Source organism: Thunnus albacares, chromosome 6 (genome assembly GCF_914725855.1).
Source record: "Thunnus albacares chromosome 6, fThuAlb1.1, whole genome shotgun sequence".
NCBI lineage: Eukaryota > Metazoa > Chordata > Actinopteri > Scombriformes > Scombridae > Thunnus > Thunnus albacares.
Window position 1 is genome coordinate 15477132 of NC_058111.1, and position 15691 is coordinate 15492822.

The following is a 15691-nucleotide window of genomic DNA, read 5'->3' on the forward strand; positions in this document are numbered from 1 at the left end:
TTTGATCTGAGAGTCTAATAATGCTTTACACATTTCATAATCATCAGTTTTAATTTCAGCCAGGGTCTCCAGACTAAACAAGGAGAATGACGACTGACGAAAACAATCTCACCACAAGGTCCATTAATAGCTGTTTTGGAGCTTTTGGTCGCATCATGATCTAATAGAGTTGAAAGCTCCAAAACAGCTACTGATGAACTTGTGATGATTGTTTCTTCTGTTTCCAAGGTCAAGAAAAGTCTGGTGTTTTTCTACTTGATTGTCCTGTTTAGTCAAAAGAAAAGGTTCTGAAAAAAAATCTGATTCAAGCTTCATCGACCAAACATAAAATAATAATAAAAAACAGAGCAGAGCAGAATTAAACTCAGTGGCTCAGTCTTTGGTCTATGATCTCTGAAGATTTTTATGAACTGGTGGCAGTTGTAGTATTTCCTGTATGAATATATTGTGGTCTGATGACCTTGTGATGAACCTACTTTTCAGAATGTTCTCTTGGTGTTGCGTAACTTCAACATCCAGCATAATCTTAAATCCTTTACTGTGTAGATTTTGTGTTTTAATTGCCAGGACGTGTTGAATTTGGCTCCGTGAACGTCCTGCTCCCCCTGCATTTAATCTCCGAGGACCGGGAGAGGCTGCAACCCATCAAGCTCACATATTAATCACACCTGCTTCGCTAGCAGCAGCTCTAATGGGATAACTATTCCTAAACGAATCAGTTCCTCTCGTGGATGGTGTTGAAACATTTAGCGTCTGACAGCTTAAGTGAGTTGCATGAGAGCAAATGAAGAACAGAACCAGATAAAGTGGAGCAGTTTGTTTAGTTAAAGAGAGAAAATAATAAACAGATCATGCCAGGAAGACAGCAGGATCTGGACAGCCTCTTCTCTTTGCTTCCCCTCCCCTCCTCCTCCTCCTCTGTTATATAACTCCACACTGGCAGGAGGGTCATTTCCCTGCATGCACTCTTTGACAGAAGTGGTCTCCGCTTTCCTTTTCTCTAGCATCTGTGTTTTACGGCACACTATAATGAGGATCGTCATTGTTCTGGCTGTGTTAACTGCGGTAACTGGGAGCCCCAGCGTTACGATCAGACCCGAAGCTGACTCGACAGATATGTCAGCTCATCCCAACAGCGTCCCACGGACGGTGAAGGGATCTAAGATCTTTGGAGAGGTGAGAGGAAACACTAATCCACTTATCAAGTGTTTCAGATTATGTGAGAAATTAATGATCTGCACAGGAAAAGAACTACACACTAAAAAATAACAGATAATATAATCTTTGTTGAAGTCATTGTTACAAGACCATTCTGTACATAGTACAAAAGCCATTATCAGCTCAAGTCAAAACACTGAGCTTGCTGTACGTTTTCACTCTAATCACCATTTTTTTGTGTGGCTACAGAGCATAGAGGTCAAATAGCACTAAAATCAAAGTAATAAATATGTTTTCCACAGGGGTCGGACAATAAGGGAGGAGGTTACACTACAAAATTATCTACAATGTAAAAATTTGGAATAGCTCTCCAAATTACAGACTTATTGCAAAACCATGACAGAAGATGGGCAGAAAAAAAACGTGTGTCAAGATGAGGGACGGTGGTCATGTCAGAGTCCAGTTTATAGTTTGACAGTTTTCAGTTCTTCCACTTGTTCTTCTTTGCGGGGAGCTGGCCTGTAGCCTCCAGGTATTTGTGGATGAGTTCTTCTTGTGTGCCTGGCAGGCAGGGCTGGTATCTGCTGTACTCCATTGTGTACTCGCCTTTTCCCTAAATAAACAAAGAAAAGGTTACGATTTTATTACCATGCTAGCGTGGCTTTATGGATGGTGATATTAGTCTGTCAGTTTAGTCAAAACTGAAATATCTCAACAACTATTGGATGGACTGCAATGAAACATTCATGGTACCCAGAGGATGAAATCTAATGACTTTGCTTATCTGCTAACTTTTCATCGAGCGCCATCATCAGGTCAGAATTTCTGTTTCTTCAATACTTTATATATAAATAGGCCTGACATGTTTTGGACTAGAGTTTTAGGCTGTTTAGTTTGAACTTACTTCAGTACAGGAGCGTAGTTCTGTGGCGTAGCCGAACATGTCGTTTAGTGGGATCTGTTGGGAGAAACAGGCAATTAGTTAAATACACTGAGGAATAGTAGGATAAGATGTGTTGCTATGCATGCTGAATGTGAAGAATGACAAATGTGACTCACATCAGCATACAGAGTGAAGTATCCTTCAGCACCATCCTGTCCTGTAATGACACCGTGACGACGGTTTACTCCAGCAATAACTGTTCCCTGAAACTCCTGAGGTGCCACAATTTCCACAGACATGATCGGCTCCAGGATGGCCGTGTTTGCTTTCTCCATAGCTGCAGATAGAACATCGAAACCAGCGTAAACATACACTCACAACAACATGGAAATAAATAAATAAAAATGTCATACGTGATCAGAGCTCATGAAACCCTCGTCTGACCCTCACCTTGCTTTAGAGCACCCTCTCCTGCACGGATGAAGGAGATCTCATTGGAGTCCACCATGTGATGTGCTCCATCCTCCAGGAGGAATCTGACTCCTGAGATCTTGTGGCCGCTCAGGGGTCCCTTCTCACAGGCCTCCCTGTAACCCTGCGGCATGATGAGGATAAAAGCAACGAAATGTGAGGAGACAAAGAAGATGATTTAAAAAAACATACTTATAGCTGTACCTATAAACACAATAGCTGCACATTGACAACATTAAAATGAGGAAAAGACATGTTCGTGCGTACCTTTTCTACAGCTGGTACAAACTGCTTCGGGACGTTGGTTCCCACAGTCTGGTCTTCAAACTCCAATTTGGTGTAATCTTCTGACTCCAAAGGCTCGAGGACTCCGATAACTTTACCGTACTGCCCAGAACCACCGCTCTGCTTCTTATGAGTGAAGTCAAACCTGAAGAAAGTGGGAAAAAAAGCATCCACAGTTGGCTTTGAGAACTTTGTCAGTAATGGATGTCAACTGACAATTTAGCAACAAAATCAAGATTATCATGTACCTGTAATTGTAAGACTTATAGAAATCTACATTATGCTATCATTGGCTGATATGGATGAAAAAATCAGATATTATATAAGCTTTTAAAAAAAACAAAAAACAACTCAAATGTGTCCCAAAACAATAGAGCACCAAATTTGAGAGATTCATCCATTAGGTTGTAAACATTTCTAATAGTCTATTTTCTTATATTGCATCTTATTTAAATGGAGTAAGGAGAGCAAGAAAAGAGCTCTGTCTCTTTAAAAGGGGGCAGTCCTGAAAGAGGTCTGGTGTAGAAGGAAGTAGGAAGTTATTGCTCCACATCCATGAGGAGCAGCTGACTCTCAACATCGGACAGATAAAACTTTCCACCTGCCAAGTAACAGGCAGGAAGTCTCAGTGCTCCAGTTACAGGCAAGATCAAACTCCCTCATTTGATTTCAGTATTCATCACATTCTTCACTCTACTTTTTCTAAACACTTTTCTTCTGTGTATTTACTGCCCTTTCCATTCTGGTATTTAGATGTTCTTCTCGCTTCTAAAGCTTTTTTTTTTTTAAATTTACACACAGACTGATCTGTGCTCCACCCTGAAGGTCAAAGTCCTTCAGAGACAGGAGCCCATCCCTGCTCCCTATAGCAGCTTCTGTTCTCTTTTTCCTCCCTTCTCTCCATTCATACTCTCTGTTTCTCTGTGGAATAACAGCAAGAGGTGATTTTTGAGGAGGAGGATCTAGAAGAAGTGATGGAGACTGGAGAACTGAACCCCGATCACTATCCTGCTCAGAGGGCAGCCAAGGTGGTCCAACACTACCTCAACAGTCGCTGTGGCTCACCGTACAAGCTGTTCATGCTGAACAGGGTCCATAGTGGGAACGCAGAGGTCAGTTAAACACGAAGAAGCCTTTAACTTTTATCAAGTCTTGTGTCAACTACGGTTAATTTCTGATTTCTCTTTTAGGATGTGGCGAACTCTGGAAGGAAGTATCAGCTGGAGATCTCAGTGCAGGAGATGATTGGGAATGTGAGTGTACATGGAAGTGGATACCTTAAATGTGGTTTAATTTCTGATTTATTTTTTTTTTATTGTGTTGGTTTTACAGGGATACTCATTGATCAACAGGAAAAAAAACAACTGTAAATGAGCCTGAGTTGACACAGAAGGCTACTTTCCATCTATTATCCCTGTCCAGATGTTAAAAAGATCCTAAAAACAGAATAAAACTACACATCGAAAGGCAAACTTTGTTCCTGAATCAGATATTTTAAAACCTTTAACCACAGATCATCAGGAGATTTACTTCAGCACTCATTTGAGTTTGTCTGTGTTTGTTTCTAAGTGGATTTATGGTGATTTACATAATCCTTGTTTAACTGGCTTCATTTATCCCTTGTGTCAAACATGATCATGATTAATCGTATTGTATTCATTTTGTGCTTTTTAGAAAAGTAGAACATGAAAAGCTAGAATTAAACAAATCTGAGTTTATGTTTAAAGTACACAGTTGAATAATCTACGGGTTTAGAGTAAACACGTCTGACCAGGTTTGACATGATTTACAAAAGAGCAGATAAAATGAGGCCAACATTAGATTGTATATTTAACAGTGTATTGCAACCTTGACTCACTGGCTGTCACGGTAACATCAGGACTAAGCCTTTGCTCTGTCGACTCCCCTCCACTTCTTTCTTATCAAACTTGCCTTTCTTTTATATATACATACACTTTTCTTTCTTCATCTACTGTTTCATGCCTCCTCTTTTGTTAAACTCCTCCAGACTACAGAGAAATGCTTGGCAGAGGTTTTGTTCCCGAGAGGAAAACAGCAGGGTTCACCTCAGGTCCAGGCTTCATATGAGAAGCTCTTAAAAATCAACACTACAGCTCAGGAAGAGGCCTTATACCAGCAGTACAAGATGAAACACAGCCTGCTGTCAGCGCAAAATCTACCCGGTAAGTACAATTAAACAATCCATGCATACTCTTGCGATTGATAAACACAGAAAGTCAGTTGTTGCACAACATCGGCAGTTTAAAATTAAACGGTTTCTTTCAACATTATTTGTGGTTTCTAAAAGAACTCAATGTTCCTCTTAATAGTGATAATGCAACACAAGTGACTCATCTCTACCGTGTCACTGTTACATCTTGTACGACATACATACACACAGTATGTTTACATGATCAGAAATTTGTCTTTTTTTTTTTCATATCACGTTTGACATTCTGATCAACAGATAGCTACGGTCATATTGAACCTGACATGAAGCCTCTCTGGCATCTGGGAGCTGTGGCCTCCAGCTTCGTCATGCTGAGTGAATCCACTGAAGACACTCTGTACAACATGGCTCAGGTGGCCAACGTCACGCAGCTGGTAGGTGGTTTTTTTTCTGCTACTGCTAAAAGCTGTTTTCATGCCTGCTCGAGCATCCTCGAATGATAAGCAGGGCTAATTTTTGACTGACTTTAGCCTTTAACAACGGTAATGGAAGCAGGATTTTTTCACGAATGTAAGCTTCCTGAAAACCAAATGTGCACTTTAGAAATATTATTTTATATTGCAACAGAAGCATAAAGTTGTCTCATTTAATTTCAACATGTATTTTAAATGAACACAGTCTGATTAATATACAGCACCTTTTCTGCATCAACCACCTGAGGGTACAGTTCATGGTCAACATTCAACCTCAGACTGTTGTCTGACAGGAAGCTCAGTTGAAAGGCAACATCTGTATTGAACTAATTTGGCTTCATTTTCCACTTTTCTCCTGCAGGCAACTGAGAACGACCAGCTGAAGTTCGACTATCACGTACTGCTGCATGATATGGTGTCTCAGGTAATTACTTAGTAATATACTGCAACCTTTTTTCCAATCACTCAAACACTTGAATAGGTAATATTGAGGGTTGCAACTATTATTTTCATCATCAATTAATCAACTATTTCAATTCAATGATTTAATCCATAAAATGCTTGAAGAAATTCATGGCTAACACAACTTAAAAATGACTAAAGCTTTGTCTTAATATCTCTTATTTAGACTAAATAAATAAATCATTTCATGATATGAAACAGAAAACTGATCTCAGTATTTATGCAGCTGTAAACAGTAAATGTTTGCATATGTCCTCCATAATTACCTAAAATGATTAATTGCTTACTATAATGTCCGCTCCATAAAGCAGATAGCTAATCATTTCTGCACTAATGGCATCCTAAAGTGGTCTGGGGACCAGTCAGAGAACACTTCCTCTCTTGCTATAATATGTATAAAGTGCCATTTAACTGCCAGATAGCTCAGGTTAATCTGACAACTTGTATATTATATATTTTGCAGGACATCATTCCCTGGAAACTGCTGATCTCCTGGTCTCCTCCAGAGGGAGTCAAAGTGCTGCAGATGACAAAGCTGCCCCAATGCCATGATTGTGAAAAACCTCCAATCACAAACTAAACTGCCGACAGTCATCACACATTATTATAGCCTCAACGTTATCTTGGTGTGCACATCTTGTATTCAGATATTGGAGCATTAATGTGTTTATAGTCTTTATTTGCTGTCGATGCTTGCAGCACTCACCTTTGAACTACAGAGAGGTGAAGTTTATACTATTAAAAAACCAAATGAATCCATCATATATAATGATGATGTCCTTACATTGTGCTACTTTTGTAGTACTTTTGGTTGTTAGCGTCTTTTAGTCTAAATAAACTGTTTATACAGAGTACTTCCTCAGTTGACCCCTGTTCAGTGTTTGTGTGTTTGTGTTAGAGATAAGCACTTACGGTACAGAGCTGGTAATCGTCTCTCTGAAAGCCACTTTGGGCTTTCCCATCACACAGGGACAGTTGTATTCCCTCTCCATCCTCTAAAAACACAGAACCAAAACAAAAAAGGGGAAAAAACACAAACAAAAGGTCAGATATAGGCTGTTAAATTTTAAGGAAGAATTCCTTCAAACATGAGGAAAACCTTGTTTTTTATTATTTTATTATGCACATATGAGTGTGTTCTATCCATCAAATGTCTGATTTCCTGAGGTTTGGAGATATTGGCCAGATTTCACTTTCAAAACACTGAAGCTCTGTGGCATTCGGTTTGTGGTGTGTTTGTTTTCATCTCTCACAGTTATCTACAGACAACATTTGTCACCTCTTAATGGCATATTTTAGTGGAAAGCACCAAGAAAAATGCCTCAAATTCGCAGACCGTTGATTTTTTTTTTTTTTTTTAAATGTAGGCTGTAGGGAGAATTACAAATGACAACTCCAAATCTCAACAAACCAATAAAAGCTTGATAAAGCACCATCAGTAAGAGGGAAAATATATGTTACATTGTGTTGTTGGATGAACTGAATGATTATCATATCAGGACATCTTGTATTTAACATATGTACATAGTTTGTATCTGGTACCTGGGAGTAGATTTCCAGATGCAGCTCGCCCATGCCTGAGATGATGGTTTCTTTGCTCTCTGTGTCAAAATGAACTCTGAACGTCGGATCCTCTCTGGTGAAACGGTTGATACCTTTGGAGAATTTATCCAGGTCGTTCTGGTCGAAAGGAAGATAAAGGAAAAAGTTAAGGAATGGTGCAATTTAGGCTCCTTGAGTCTTTAAAGGTACATTTAAGTCTGTATTTATTTACCTTGTTGGTCGGCTTTATTGACATGGAAATAACAGGCTCTGGGATGTGAATAGACTCCTGTGAGACAAAAAAAACACAAGATGCTGCTTATATCTTAGAATAAAGAATGCAAACAAGAATATGCAAGATGCATGTTTATATTAATAGGTTTTCATGTGAAAACACTAAAACCACTGACCATAGAAAGGTTAGCGCTGGTCCTGGATGTAAAAGTGTCTCCACTTGCACAGTCAATCCCAAACAGAGCACAAATATCTCCTGCATACACCTCATCCACATCCTGAAAAAGCATAGATAGAAAGGGAGTAATGGACACAAGACAAAAGACGTAAGACATTAAACTTAACAACTGAGTTGGTCAATATGTGTTAATTTTTCTATATATATATATATATATATATATATATATATATATATATATATATAGATAGATAGATATTTTATATCTTGTTTTGATGCAAGACAGATGGAAACATGAGTCACAGGGGATGTGGTTGTTATCTACACACTTGACTGCAACCAAAAGAGGAACTTAAACATTATGACCGAGTCATTTTGGCTTTTGTTGTTCAAAATACAAACTGCAGATGGAAAACTGTGACAGCATGCTGACGTGTACCAGTTTGTTCTCACCTCCATCTGGTCAGCGTGGAGACGCACAAGCCTCTGCACTCTGACTTTCTTGCTTGTGCGCGTGTTGTAGATATATTCCCCCTTCTTTAGACAGCCTTGGTACACACGCACGTACGTCAGCTGACCGAACCTTCCTGCCTGTTAATGAGAATGACCACAGGGAACAATAAAGCATGAGACAGTTAAGCACAGTTGTAGAAATAAAGAAGAAACTATGGGGATACGTGAAAAGACAAAAACAACTTTAGTTCTCACTGCTTTTTACCTCCAGTTTGAAGGCCAGACCAACATAAGGGTTTGCAGGGTCTCTTGTTGGATCCATCATAATCTTTGATGCTTCACTGGAAGCTCTGACACATTGAAAAAACAGCTGACATTAAATTTCCTACACTTTGTCAGAAAAGTCAGTTTGAAAATGTGGGATGAACTTCCTCTTTTCTTTCTAATCAAAGAGACTTAGCTTACACAATAACATTACTTCATACTTACTCATCATTGAGGATGGCATAGTTTTTGACTTCTGTGGGGTTTGGCAAGTAATCCAGTACAGCATCCAGTAGAGGCTGGACGCCCTTATTCTTCAGCGCTGTGCCCACCAGCACTGGGGAGAAGAGACGCTGCACTGTGGCTCTGCGGATTGCAGCCTGGGAGACAGTAAAGGGACAAGAGATTAAGTGTTAAGCACATTTTTATTCTTCAGTCACAAACAGGGTTCAAATCCCAATTTAGATTTATCATATGAGGAGTTTTGACAGACTGAATTTCAGTGAACATACAGATATGTCAGAATAAGTTGTAATTCTGTTATCTAGCGATGACAATGTCAGTCGGTTTGTCCACCACTTTGGTCTCTAGTGGATGGATTGGCCTTTTGGTTTTGGTTGAATTGTACATTTTTGGTTTTTAATTAAATGTCTCAGCAAGTCAAACTTTTCACGTCTCCAGTAAAAATATCTCAATATCTCCAAAAGGACTGTCACAAAATTTGGGAAAGATATTCATCGGGTCCCCAAAAGATTAATCCTATAGACTTTTCCTCTAGTTCCACTTGTTTTGAATAAAATGTCTTAACTACTGGATGGTCTGCCATGAAATTTGGTACATACATTCCTGCCCATCTCAGGATGAATTATAAAAACTTGGGTGATCTTCTGTCTTTTCATCTTGTGCCACCATCAGCTAAATTTTTAATATTTCCAATACTTTGGTTTATGACCAAACAGCCTCAGCTGTACTTTGTGTTTAATGCTTATTTGCTAATGTTGACATGCTAAAGTGCTAAACTAAGTTGGTGAACATGGTTAACATTATACCTGCAAAACCTCAGTATGTCAACATTTTCATTAAGCGCATGATAGCATGCTAATGTTGGCATTTAGCTCAAAGCACCGCTGTGCCTAAGTAAAGACTCAGAGATGCTAGCATGGCTGTAGACTCTTGTTCTTGTTAAGAAATAATGGTAAAATTAGTTATTTTAAAACTAATTATGAAGCAACTATAGGACATAGTTTTAGACAGGAGGTAAGGTATTGAGAGAGTCAGAGATGATATACTTGTACAGTTGAGGAGTGCTTTGATGGTCTTCCATTCATTATTTAGGAAACTAAAGCCTTGTTGTAATTTTTGAAATCCCAAAGATTTCATATATGTTTGCAGACCCAAAAAACAAGACAAGCTGTCCCCAATTAACTGGTCTAAAATTTGTCCCCAAAAGTAGCCTATGACAGACCACACACACATGCACGCAAACACACACACAAGTTGTTCTAGCTCACTTTTGGGGACATCACATAAACTTACATTCATTTCCTGTAGAGTACCACCAACCATAACCACCACTTGCCTAACACTAACCTTAACTACTGACAAAAAAAAAAAAAAAAAACTTTTTCCCAGTTGGGGACACAGCTTTTGTCCCCAGTTAACTGAATTAACTGGTCTTAAGTCACACACACCTTCAGGTCATCATTGGTTGGAATCTTTTCCTCCAAGAACATCTCTCCCAAAATTTCATCAGCGTTAGCCACACACTCCACCAGTTCCTGTCTCCGGTCTAACGCCTCTGCACGAAAATCTGCAGGGATCTCATCATAGCGGATATCTTGACTGCAGAGAGGAACAAAAAACAGTTTGACTCAGTTTTTCAGTCGTCAGGATTTGGAAAAGAATCTCGGCAGCGGTGAATCAGAGCTTGAAATTAGCACTCACCATCTGACAAATGCTGATAAGTTAAGTTTATCACTCATACTTACAGCTCTTTTCAATGATTCACACCAGGATAATAAAAAAAACATTACATGGTGACAGATTTCTTCATTGTCAAACTTCCCTTACCCAAATGGTCCTTCAAAATAAATGCTTCGCTCCTCTACAAGGTCAATCAGGCCACGTATGTCCCCCTCCAGGCCAATGGGGATGTTCACAAAGGCTGCATTGTGGTTCAGTTTGGTTCTAAAGAAAAACATTTTAAAAGGTTTGTGCAAGAAACTCATGGAAAATGTGAGAAACAAATACAGGAAGGAAAACCTCAACAGATTACAAAACCAGCTCTGAGATACTTCTCATAAATTCATGTTATCCAGTGAAAGCAGCTGATAGAAGAGCAACGAGGGTTCAGTCTGTCCTGTTATGTTATCACTATCACCCAAAGCAAAATCGTAATCCTCAACTAATCAGTTAGTCGATTAGTTTTTTTTTTTTTGGAGGGAGGGGGGGGGGGGGGTTTGGCTAACCTATTGTTGCTAACTTTGGAGCTAACCCCACTCATTTTTCCAGCACTTGGGGAAACAAAAGACCTGACTTTTTAGCATGTATTAACTGTTACACTGTTAACTGTTAGTCTGTATTGTACATTTATTGCCAGCCTAAGAATTTACCGCTAACCTTTTCCTCTGCTCCACTCGCATCCACCGTCACTTTCCTGCCGCTCTTTCCCACTCGCTACGCAAACATACTAAGCACTGCCCTATTCCTAAACGGATTTACGCTACCGATATTTAGCGTTGGTTTTGGCATTAAAAAAATATCTTTTGGCCTGGCAGGGGTTCGTTGATATTATTAAAGGAGAAACGCTGATTCAATAAAACATTCAGTGCGTTGAGTAAACATTAAGTAAACGTTGAGGACAGTTAGACCCAGCAGTCTCCATTAGGTTGGGCGAGTTCAAAGTTGTGAAAACAACGGGGGTGTTTTGAATACATCCCCGTTGTTTTTACAGGTAATTTGTTAGTCTGTCCCTCCCGCCGCAGGGAATAATGGATTAATCCTGGAAGGCTGTTGATGTAGCGCTTCTCTCCTTATGAAAGTAAAACGGAGATTATTCGACCAATGAGAATTTAGTCGGACGAGAGCACATCGACCAACTAATCGACCAGTCGACGGGGAGACTACAGCCCTACTACGTTTCCCTGCATCCATGGCCGTCGTTTCATTTAATGAATGCTAATCAATTCTCAGCAGTTCATGAGAAAACATAAATGTAAACTGGTAGAATTTACAGCTCACCCTAATGACATTAACATGTATTTAGCTCAGATGTATGGGATTTTTTTTTTGATGACATAGCTTAGATAATGTTTTCCCCCTCATCTTACAGTCTGTATCATCATCATTATTATTATTATCATTATTATTATTATTATTATTATGTGCTAGTGTAATATACTAATATATTATATTATGATTTACAACATTTAATTGTTTCAGCTCAATGAAATGAACAATGAAGATTTAGCTGACATATTCTCGTATAGGATCATACCACCCAACTAGTTTTAATAAAATATCATCTGAAAACACATTAACATTAACTCATTAACACTGAAGTATTAAGTGCAAAAAATGTTACCTGTAAATATAAACATTTTTATTTTTCCTTTACTTTCTGTTTTATCTGCACATTGAGGAGAGATGCCTTTCAGTGACTAAGAAACGATTCTGTAATTATGTTACTTTTGGATTGATGATATGCATCATACTAATAAAGAATACAATAAAAAAACAAATATTTTGATGTGGGATTCTGCTTTTAATCAGCAGTCTGGTTTGTGTGCAAGCCGTACCTCATCTGCTGCAGGGCTCGGTTGGGGTTGGCACCCATGCGGTCTAGCTTGTTAATGAAGGTGAGGAAAGGGACGTTGTAGCGTTTCATCTGTCTATTAACGGTCATCGTCTGACACTGGACGCCTCCCACGGCACACAGAACCAGCACGGCTCCGTCTAGCACACGCAGCGCTCGCTCCACTTCGATGGTAAAGTCCACGTGACCTGTTTTCCAAAATGAAATGGGAACTTATTACGTTATCCTGCCTTTATTGCCAAAAGCACTGCTGTAATGACAATAAAATTAACTCAACTCAACAGTGTAGCAGGCAAATGTACAGAACACAGATACAGACATACAGCTACACAAAGATACCAAGCTAAACAAACACAAGCAAACTTAAACATATATAGAGCTATGATATAGAGGCAAGACATGGACAAGAAGGTGTCTATATGGAGGTCAGATTGTTATTACAGTACATATAAAAAGTATGGAAGTGCAATATTAAATCATCCTGCATTATTGCCTATCTTTTCTACCCGTTCTGTAGATAAGCTCTGTGTCAAAATTTACCATAAATGATGCATAGTCCTGCATTAACTTGTGTTTAACCAAACTTCAACAATAAGGGGCCAATATAGTAGGTCCCGCTGCAAATCTTTGCCTTTTCCTCACTGTAATCATTCCTCTTGTTCATACTGGCTGTTAAAGATCTCCTTCAAATGTGCTTTCAATGTATGTGACAGAGGCTAAAATTCACAGTGTGCACACAGTCATTTTGTGCATTTAAACATTTATCATAAACTTATATGAGGCTTCAGCAGTCTGAGTTAGTCACATCAAGTGGATATCTGCCACATTTACAATCTTTTTAGCATCAAATTCCATTTTTGTGTTTCCCTGTTGAGCTGGAGTGGAAGTATAGTAACAAAAAGAGGGATGTGGGCACTAACAAGACTGTAACGTTGAAAGATAGCTACTTGATTTGACTCATTTGGATGACTGAAGCTTCATATTAGCTTCAGATAAACTAACACTAAATACATTTTTGCACAGGAGGAGGCTTGTGGATTTTGGCCTCCATCGCTTGCATTGAAAGTGCATTATGAAGGGATCCTGTGATGGCCAGAATGAACACGAGGAATGATTACAGCGAGAAAACCTCTTTCAGTGTTCATTTGGACACCTGACTGTCCTTTAAGTAGTCATGTTTGCTCAATTAACATTTTTAGTACCTGGGGTGTCAATGATGTTGATGTTGTGATCCTTCCATATGGTGTAAGTGGCAGCTGACTGGATGGTGATGCCTCTCTGCCTCTCCAGCTCCATAGAGTCCATAGTGGCTCCAACACCATCCTTCCCCTTCACCTGCACACCGCAGGAGGGAGAGAAGCAGAGCGTGAATGCAAAATGTACACACACTCCCCTGCAATCATAATAATAATCATACTAATACACAGATAATTCACCTCGTGAATCTCTGCTATCCTGCCGGTGTAGTAGAGGACGCGCTCGGTCAGGGTGGTCTTCCCCGAGTCGATGTGCGCTGAGATCCCAATGTTTCGGATCCTCTCGTTGGGAAAGACACCGGAGGAGCATGACCGACAGCTGTTGATGAGTATCTGTGGAGATGGCACAGAGGACGATCGATAATCAGACCAGTTTCTTTCTGTTTACCGACTGTGAAACGCAAATGACTAATGTCAGATCAGCTCGGGTTACATAACGTTACCTTTTTGAGTGTGACGCTCCCTGGAGCCAGAAGATGCGTTTTAGCTAAACACAATCCCGCTTTTAGTACTCTCATTTTGGCTGCAGCTCGGTCGGGCACAGGGTGGTCAGATTCCTCCTTTTACACAACCCGGTGAATGTCACGCCGGGGCCCTGACAGTTGTGAAACGCTACTTCCGCGTCTACGGAAACTCAGATGTACCAAAAAAGTTCGCGTTTGTTGAAAAAAACCCCCACAGTGAATCAAGGAAAACAAGGCATGATTTTGGTTTGAAGATACAAGTTAAATACATCAAAACCAAAACAAAAACAAACAAACAAACAAACAAAACGACAAAGAAAATGCAAAAATGCGAAAAGGCACATGCTGCTTTCAAGTGCTGTTAGACAACTCTAAATCACTTGAGGCCACATATATAACATTTATGTAATTAAATCAAAATGAACTCCAATAAAACAAATGAAGATCATAAAAATATAAGACCGAATAACAAGGTGAGTTTTAATAAGCTCCTTAAATTATTTCACAATTATTTGCTCATGTATTATATTTTACACAAATTCTTACGTTGCAACTGTCCTTGGAGACCACCTGACTTTGTCTCCTCAAATGCAAATCCTGGGTTTATTGTCATATGTAGACTTATTTTAATGATGTGGATAATAAGCTGACAGATATGAGTTTAATATACTAAAAATGTGTTGGTTCTGAGTAAATAGTCTCAAAATAACTGAGCAACTGTCCCCACCTTACTCTATTAATGAGATCATTTCATAATTAGCTATTTATTCATTTAATATTGAACACTCAGTGATTTACCTATGAGCTGCTTGATTTTTTTAAATGAGAAAAAAAATTGCATTGCAAATTTATTGTTACATTGCAAATTTTACAATCTTTGAGCACTTTTCCAACAATCAAAATGGTGAATTAATTAATTTATTTCAGTTAAGTAGGCATAATACTACATTGTTTACATTTAAAATGTATGTAAAATGTAAAAGTTACCAAGAAATGAGACCCATACAGGGTGTTACATATAATTTGATTTCACTTTATTATTAGAATATTCTTCTGAAAATTGTCTTGTATCCCAATACGTACACAGTATAGATGTGATCCAGGCCTGGGCTCTACAAGTATATATAGGAGAAGTAAGAACCTCCCCTGTTTGTGCCCTTCAAGTTGAGACAAGAGAAATTCCACTGTGCTTAATAGAAAACAACTTCTAGTCAACTACTGGATAAATGTGAGAGGTCATGGATATAGTCACACAACCAAAAAAAATGCTTCAGACCTGCTGGGAAAGAGAGAAAACACCAAAGTCAAGTTTTGGCTGGACAGGAGATGACAGCTGGACAGGATGGACAGCAGCGAGGGACTTAGGAGTATTTGAGAAGGAGTTTTGCAATTGTTGTTACAAGGCCAATTACGGCTCTGTGGATACTAGAAGCTTGTAGCTTGTAGTAGATTTGCAATTGCTTCAAATTAAGGCAAGAAATAGAAATGCAGATTTAGTGAGAGAGTTTTATTGTTATACGGGATGCAAATATACAGACTATGTGCATGTTTTACTGACGGATCGAAGGATCCAACAACAGATAT

At 39.0% G+C, this 15691-nt stretch overlaps 2 protein-coding genes across 5 annotated transcripts; one reads left to right on the top strand and one right to left on the bottom strand.

Moving 5' to 3' along the window:
• The first annotated feature begins 821 nt into the window (after positions 1 to 821).
• lxn (latexin) lies at positions 822 to 6756 on the top strand. 3 transcript variants are annotated; one of them, XM_044354217.1, is made up of 8 exons: positions 3389 to 3440; positions 3599 to 3643; positions 3733 to 3909; positions 3988 to 4050; positions 4806 to 4980; positions 5265 to 5401; positions 5802 to 5864; positions 6366 to 6756. In XM_044354217.1, the coding sequence occupies exons 3-8, from the start codon at positions 3772 to 3774 to the stop codon at positions 6480 to 6482; spliced, it is 693 nt and encodes a 230-aa protein (XP_044210152.1). In that variant the 5' UTR covers positions 3389 to 3440; positions 3599 to 3643; positions 3733 to 3771; the 3' UTR covers positions 6483 to 6756. The 3 variants fall into 3 exon arrangements, with proteins under 3 accessions (XP_044210150.1, XP_044210151.1, XP_044210152.1); XM_044354215.1 differs by lacking the exons at positions 3389 to 3440; positions 3599 to 3643 and adding an exon at positions 822 to 1176; XM_044354216.1 differs by lacking the exon at positions 3599 to 3643 and having other exon boundaries at positions 3195 to 3440.
• On the bottom strand, positions 1267 to 14280 carry gfm1 (G elongation factor, mitochondrial 1). 2 transcript variants are annotated; one of them, XM_044354212.1, is made up of 18 exons: positions 14087 to 14280; positions 13824 to 13976; positions 13590 to 13722; positions 12371 to 12575; positions 10644 to 10760; positions 10265 to 10415; positions 8799 to 8953; positions 8575 to 8659; positions 8310 to 8447; positions 7855 to 7956; positions 7677 to 7733; positions 7445 to 7582; positions 6815 to 6897; positions 2780 to 2942; positions 2492 to 2636; positions 2218 to 2378; positions 2063 to 2116; positions 1267 to 1771 (listed from the first exon to the last, which is right to left on the bottom strand). In XM_044354212.1, exons 1-18 carry the CDS (start codon positions 14159 to 14161, stop codon positions 1640 to 1642), a joined length of 2247 nt encoding a protein of 748 aa, XP_044210147.1. In that variant the 5' UTR covers positions 14162 to 14280; the 3' UTR covers positions 1267 to 1639. The 2 variants fall into 2 exon arrangements, with proteins under 2 accessions (XP_044210147.1, XP_044210149.1); XM_044354214.1 differs by lacking the exons at positions 12371 to 12575; positions 13590 to 13722; positions 13824 to 13976; positions 14087 to 14280 and adding an exon at positions 11193 to 11354.
• Positions 14281 to 15691: the final 1411 nt, after the last annotated feature.

Coding starts and splice junctions, on each gene's coding strand:
- lxn (XM_044354215.1), top strand. CDS start 961: ATGCACTCTTTGACAGAAGTGGTCTCCGCTTTCCTTTTCTCTAGCATC. Junction 3,910..3,987: donor TCCATAGTGGGAACGCAGAG/GTCAGTTAAACA, acceptor TTTCTCTTTTAG/GATGTGGCGAACTCTGGAAG. Junction 5,402..5,801: donor TGGCCAACGTCACGCAGCTG/GTAGGTGGTTTT, acceptor TTTCTCCTGCAG/GCAACTGAGAACGACCAGCT.
- gfm1 (XM_044354212.1), bottom strand. CDS start 14,161: ATGAGAGTACTAAAAGCGGGATTGTGTTTAGCTAAAACGCATCTTCTG. Junction 7,957..8,309: donor TCCACGCTGACCAGATGGAG/GTGAGAACAAAC, acceptor ATGCTTTTTCAG/GATGTGGATGAGGTGTATGC. Junction 7,583..7,676: donor CAATAAAGCCGACCAACAAG/GTAAATAAATAC, acceptor CCTTTCGACCAG/AACGACCTGGATAAATTCTC.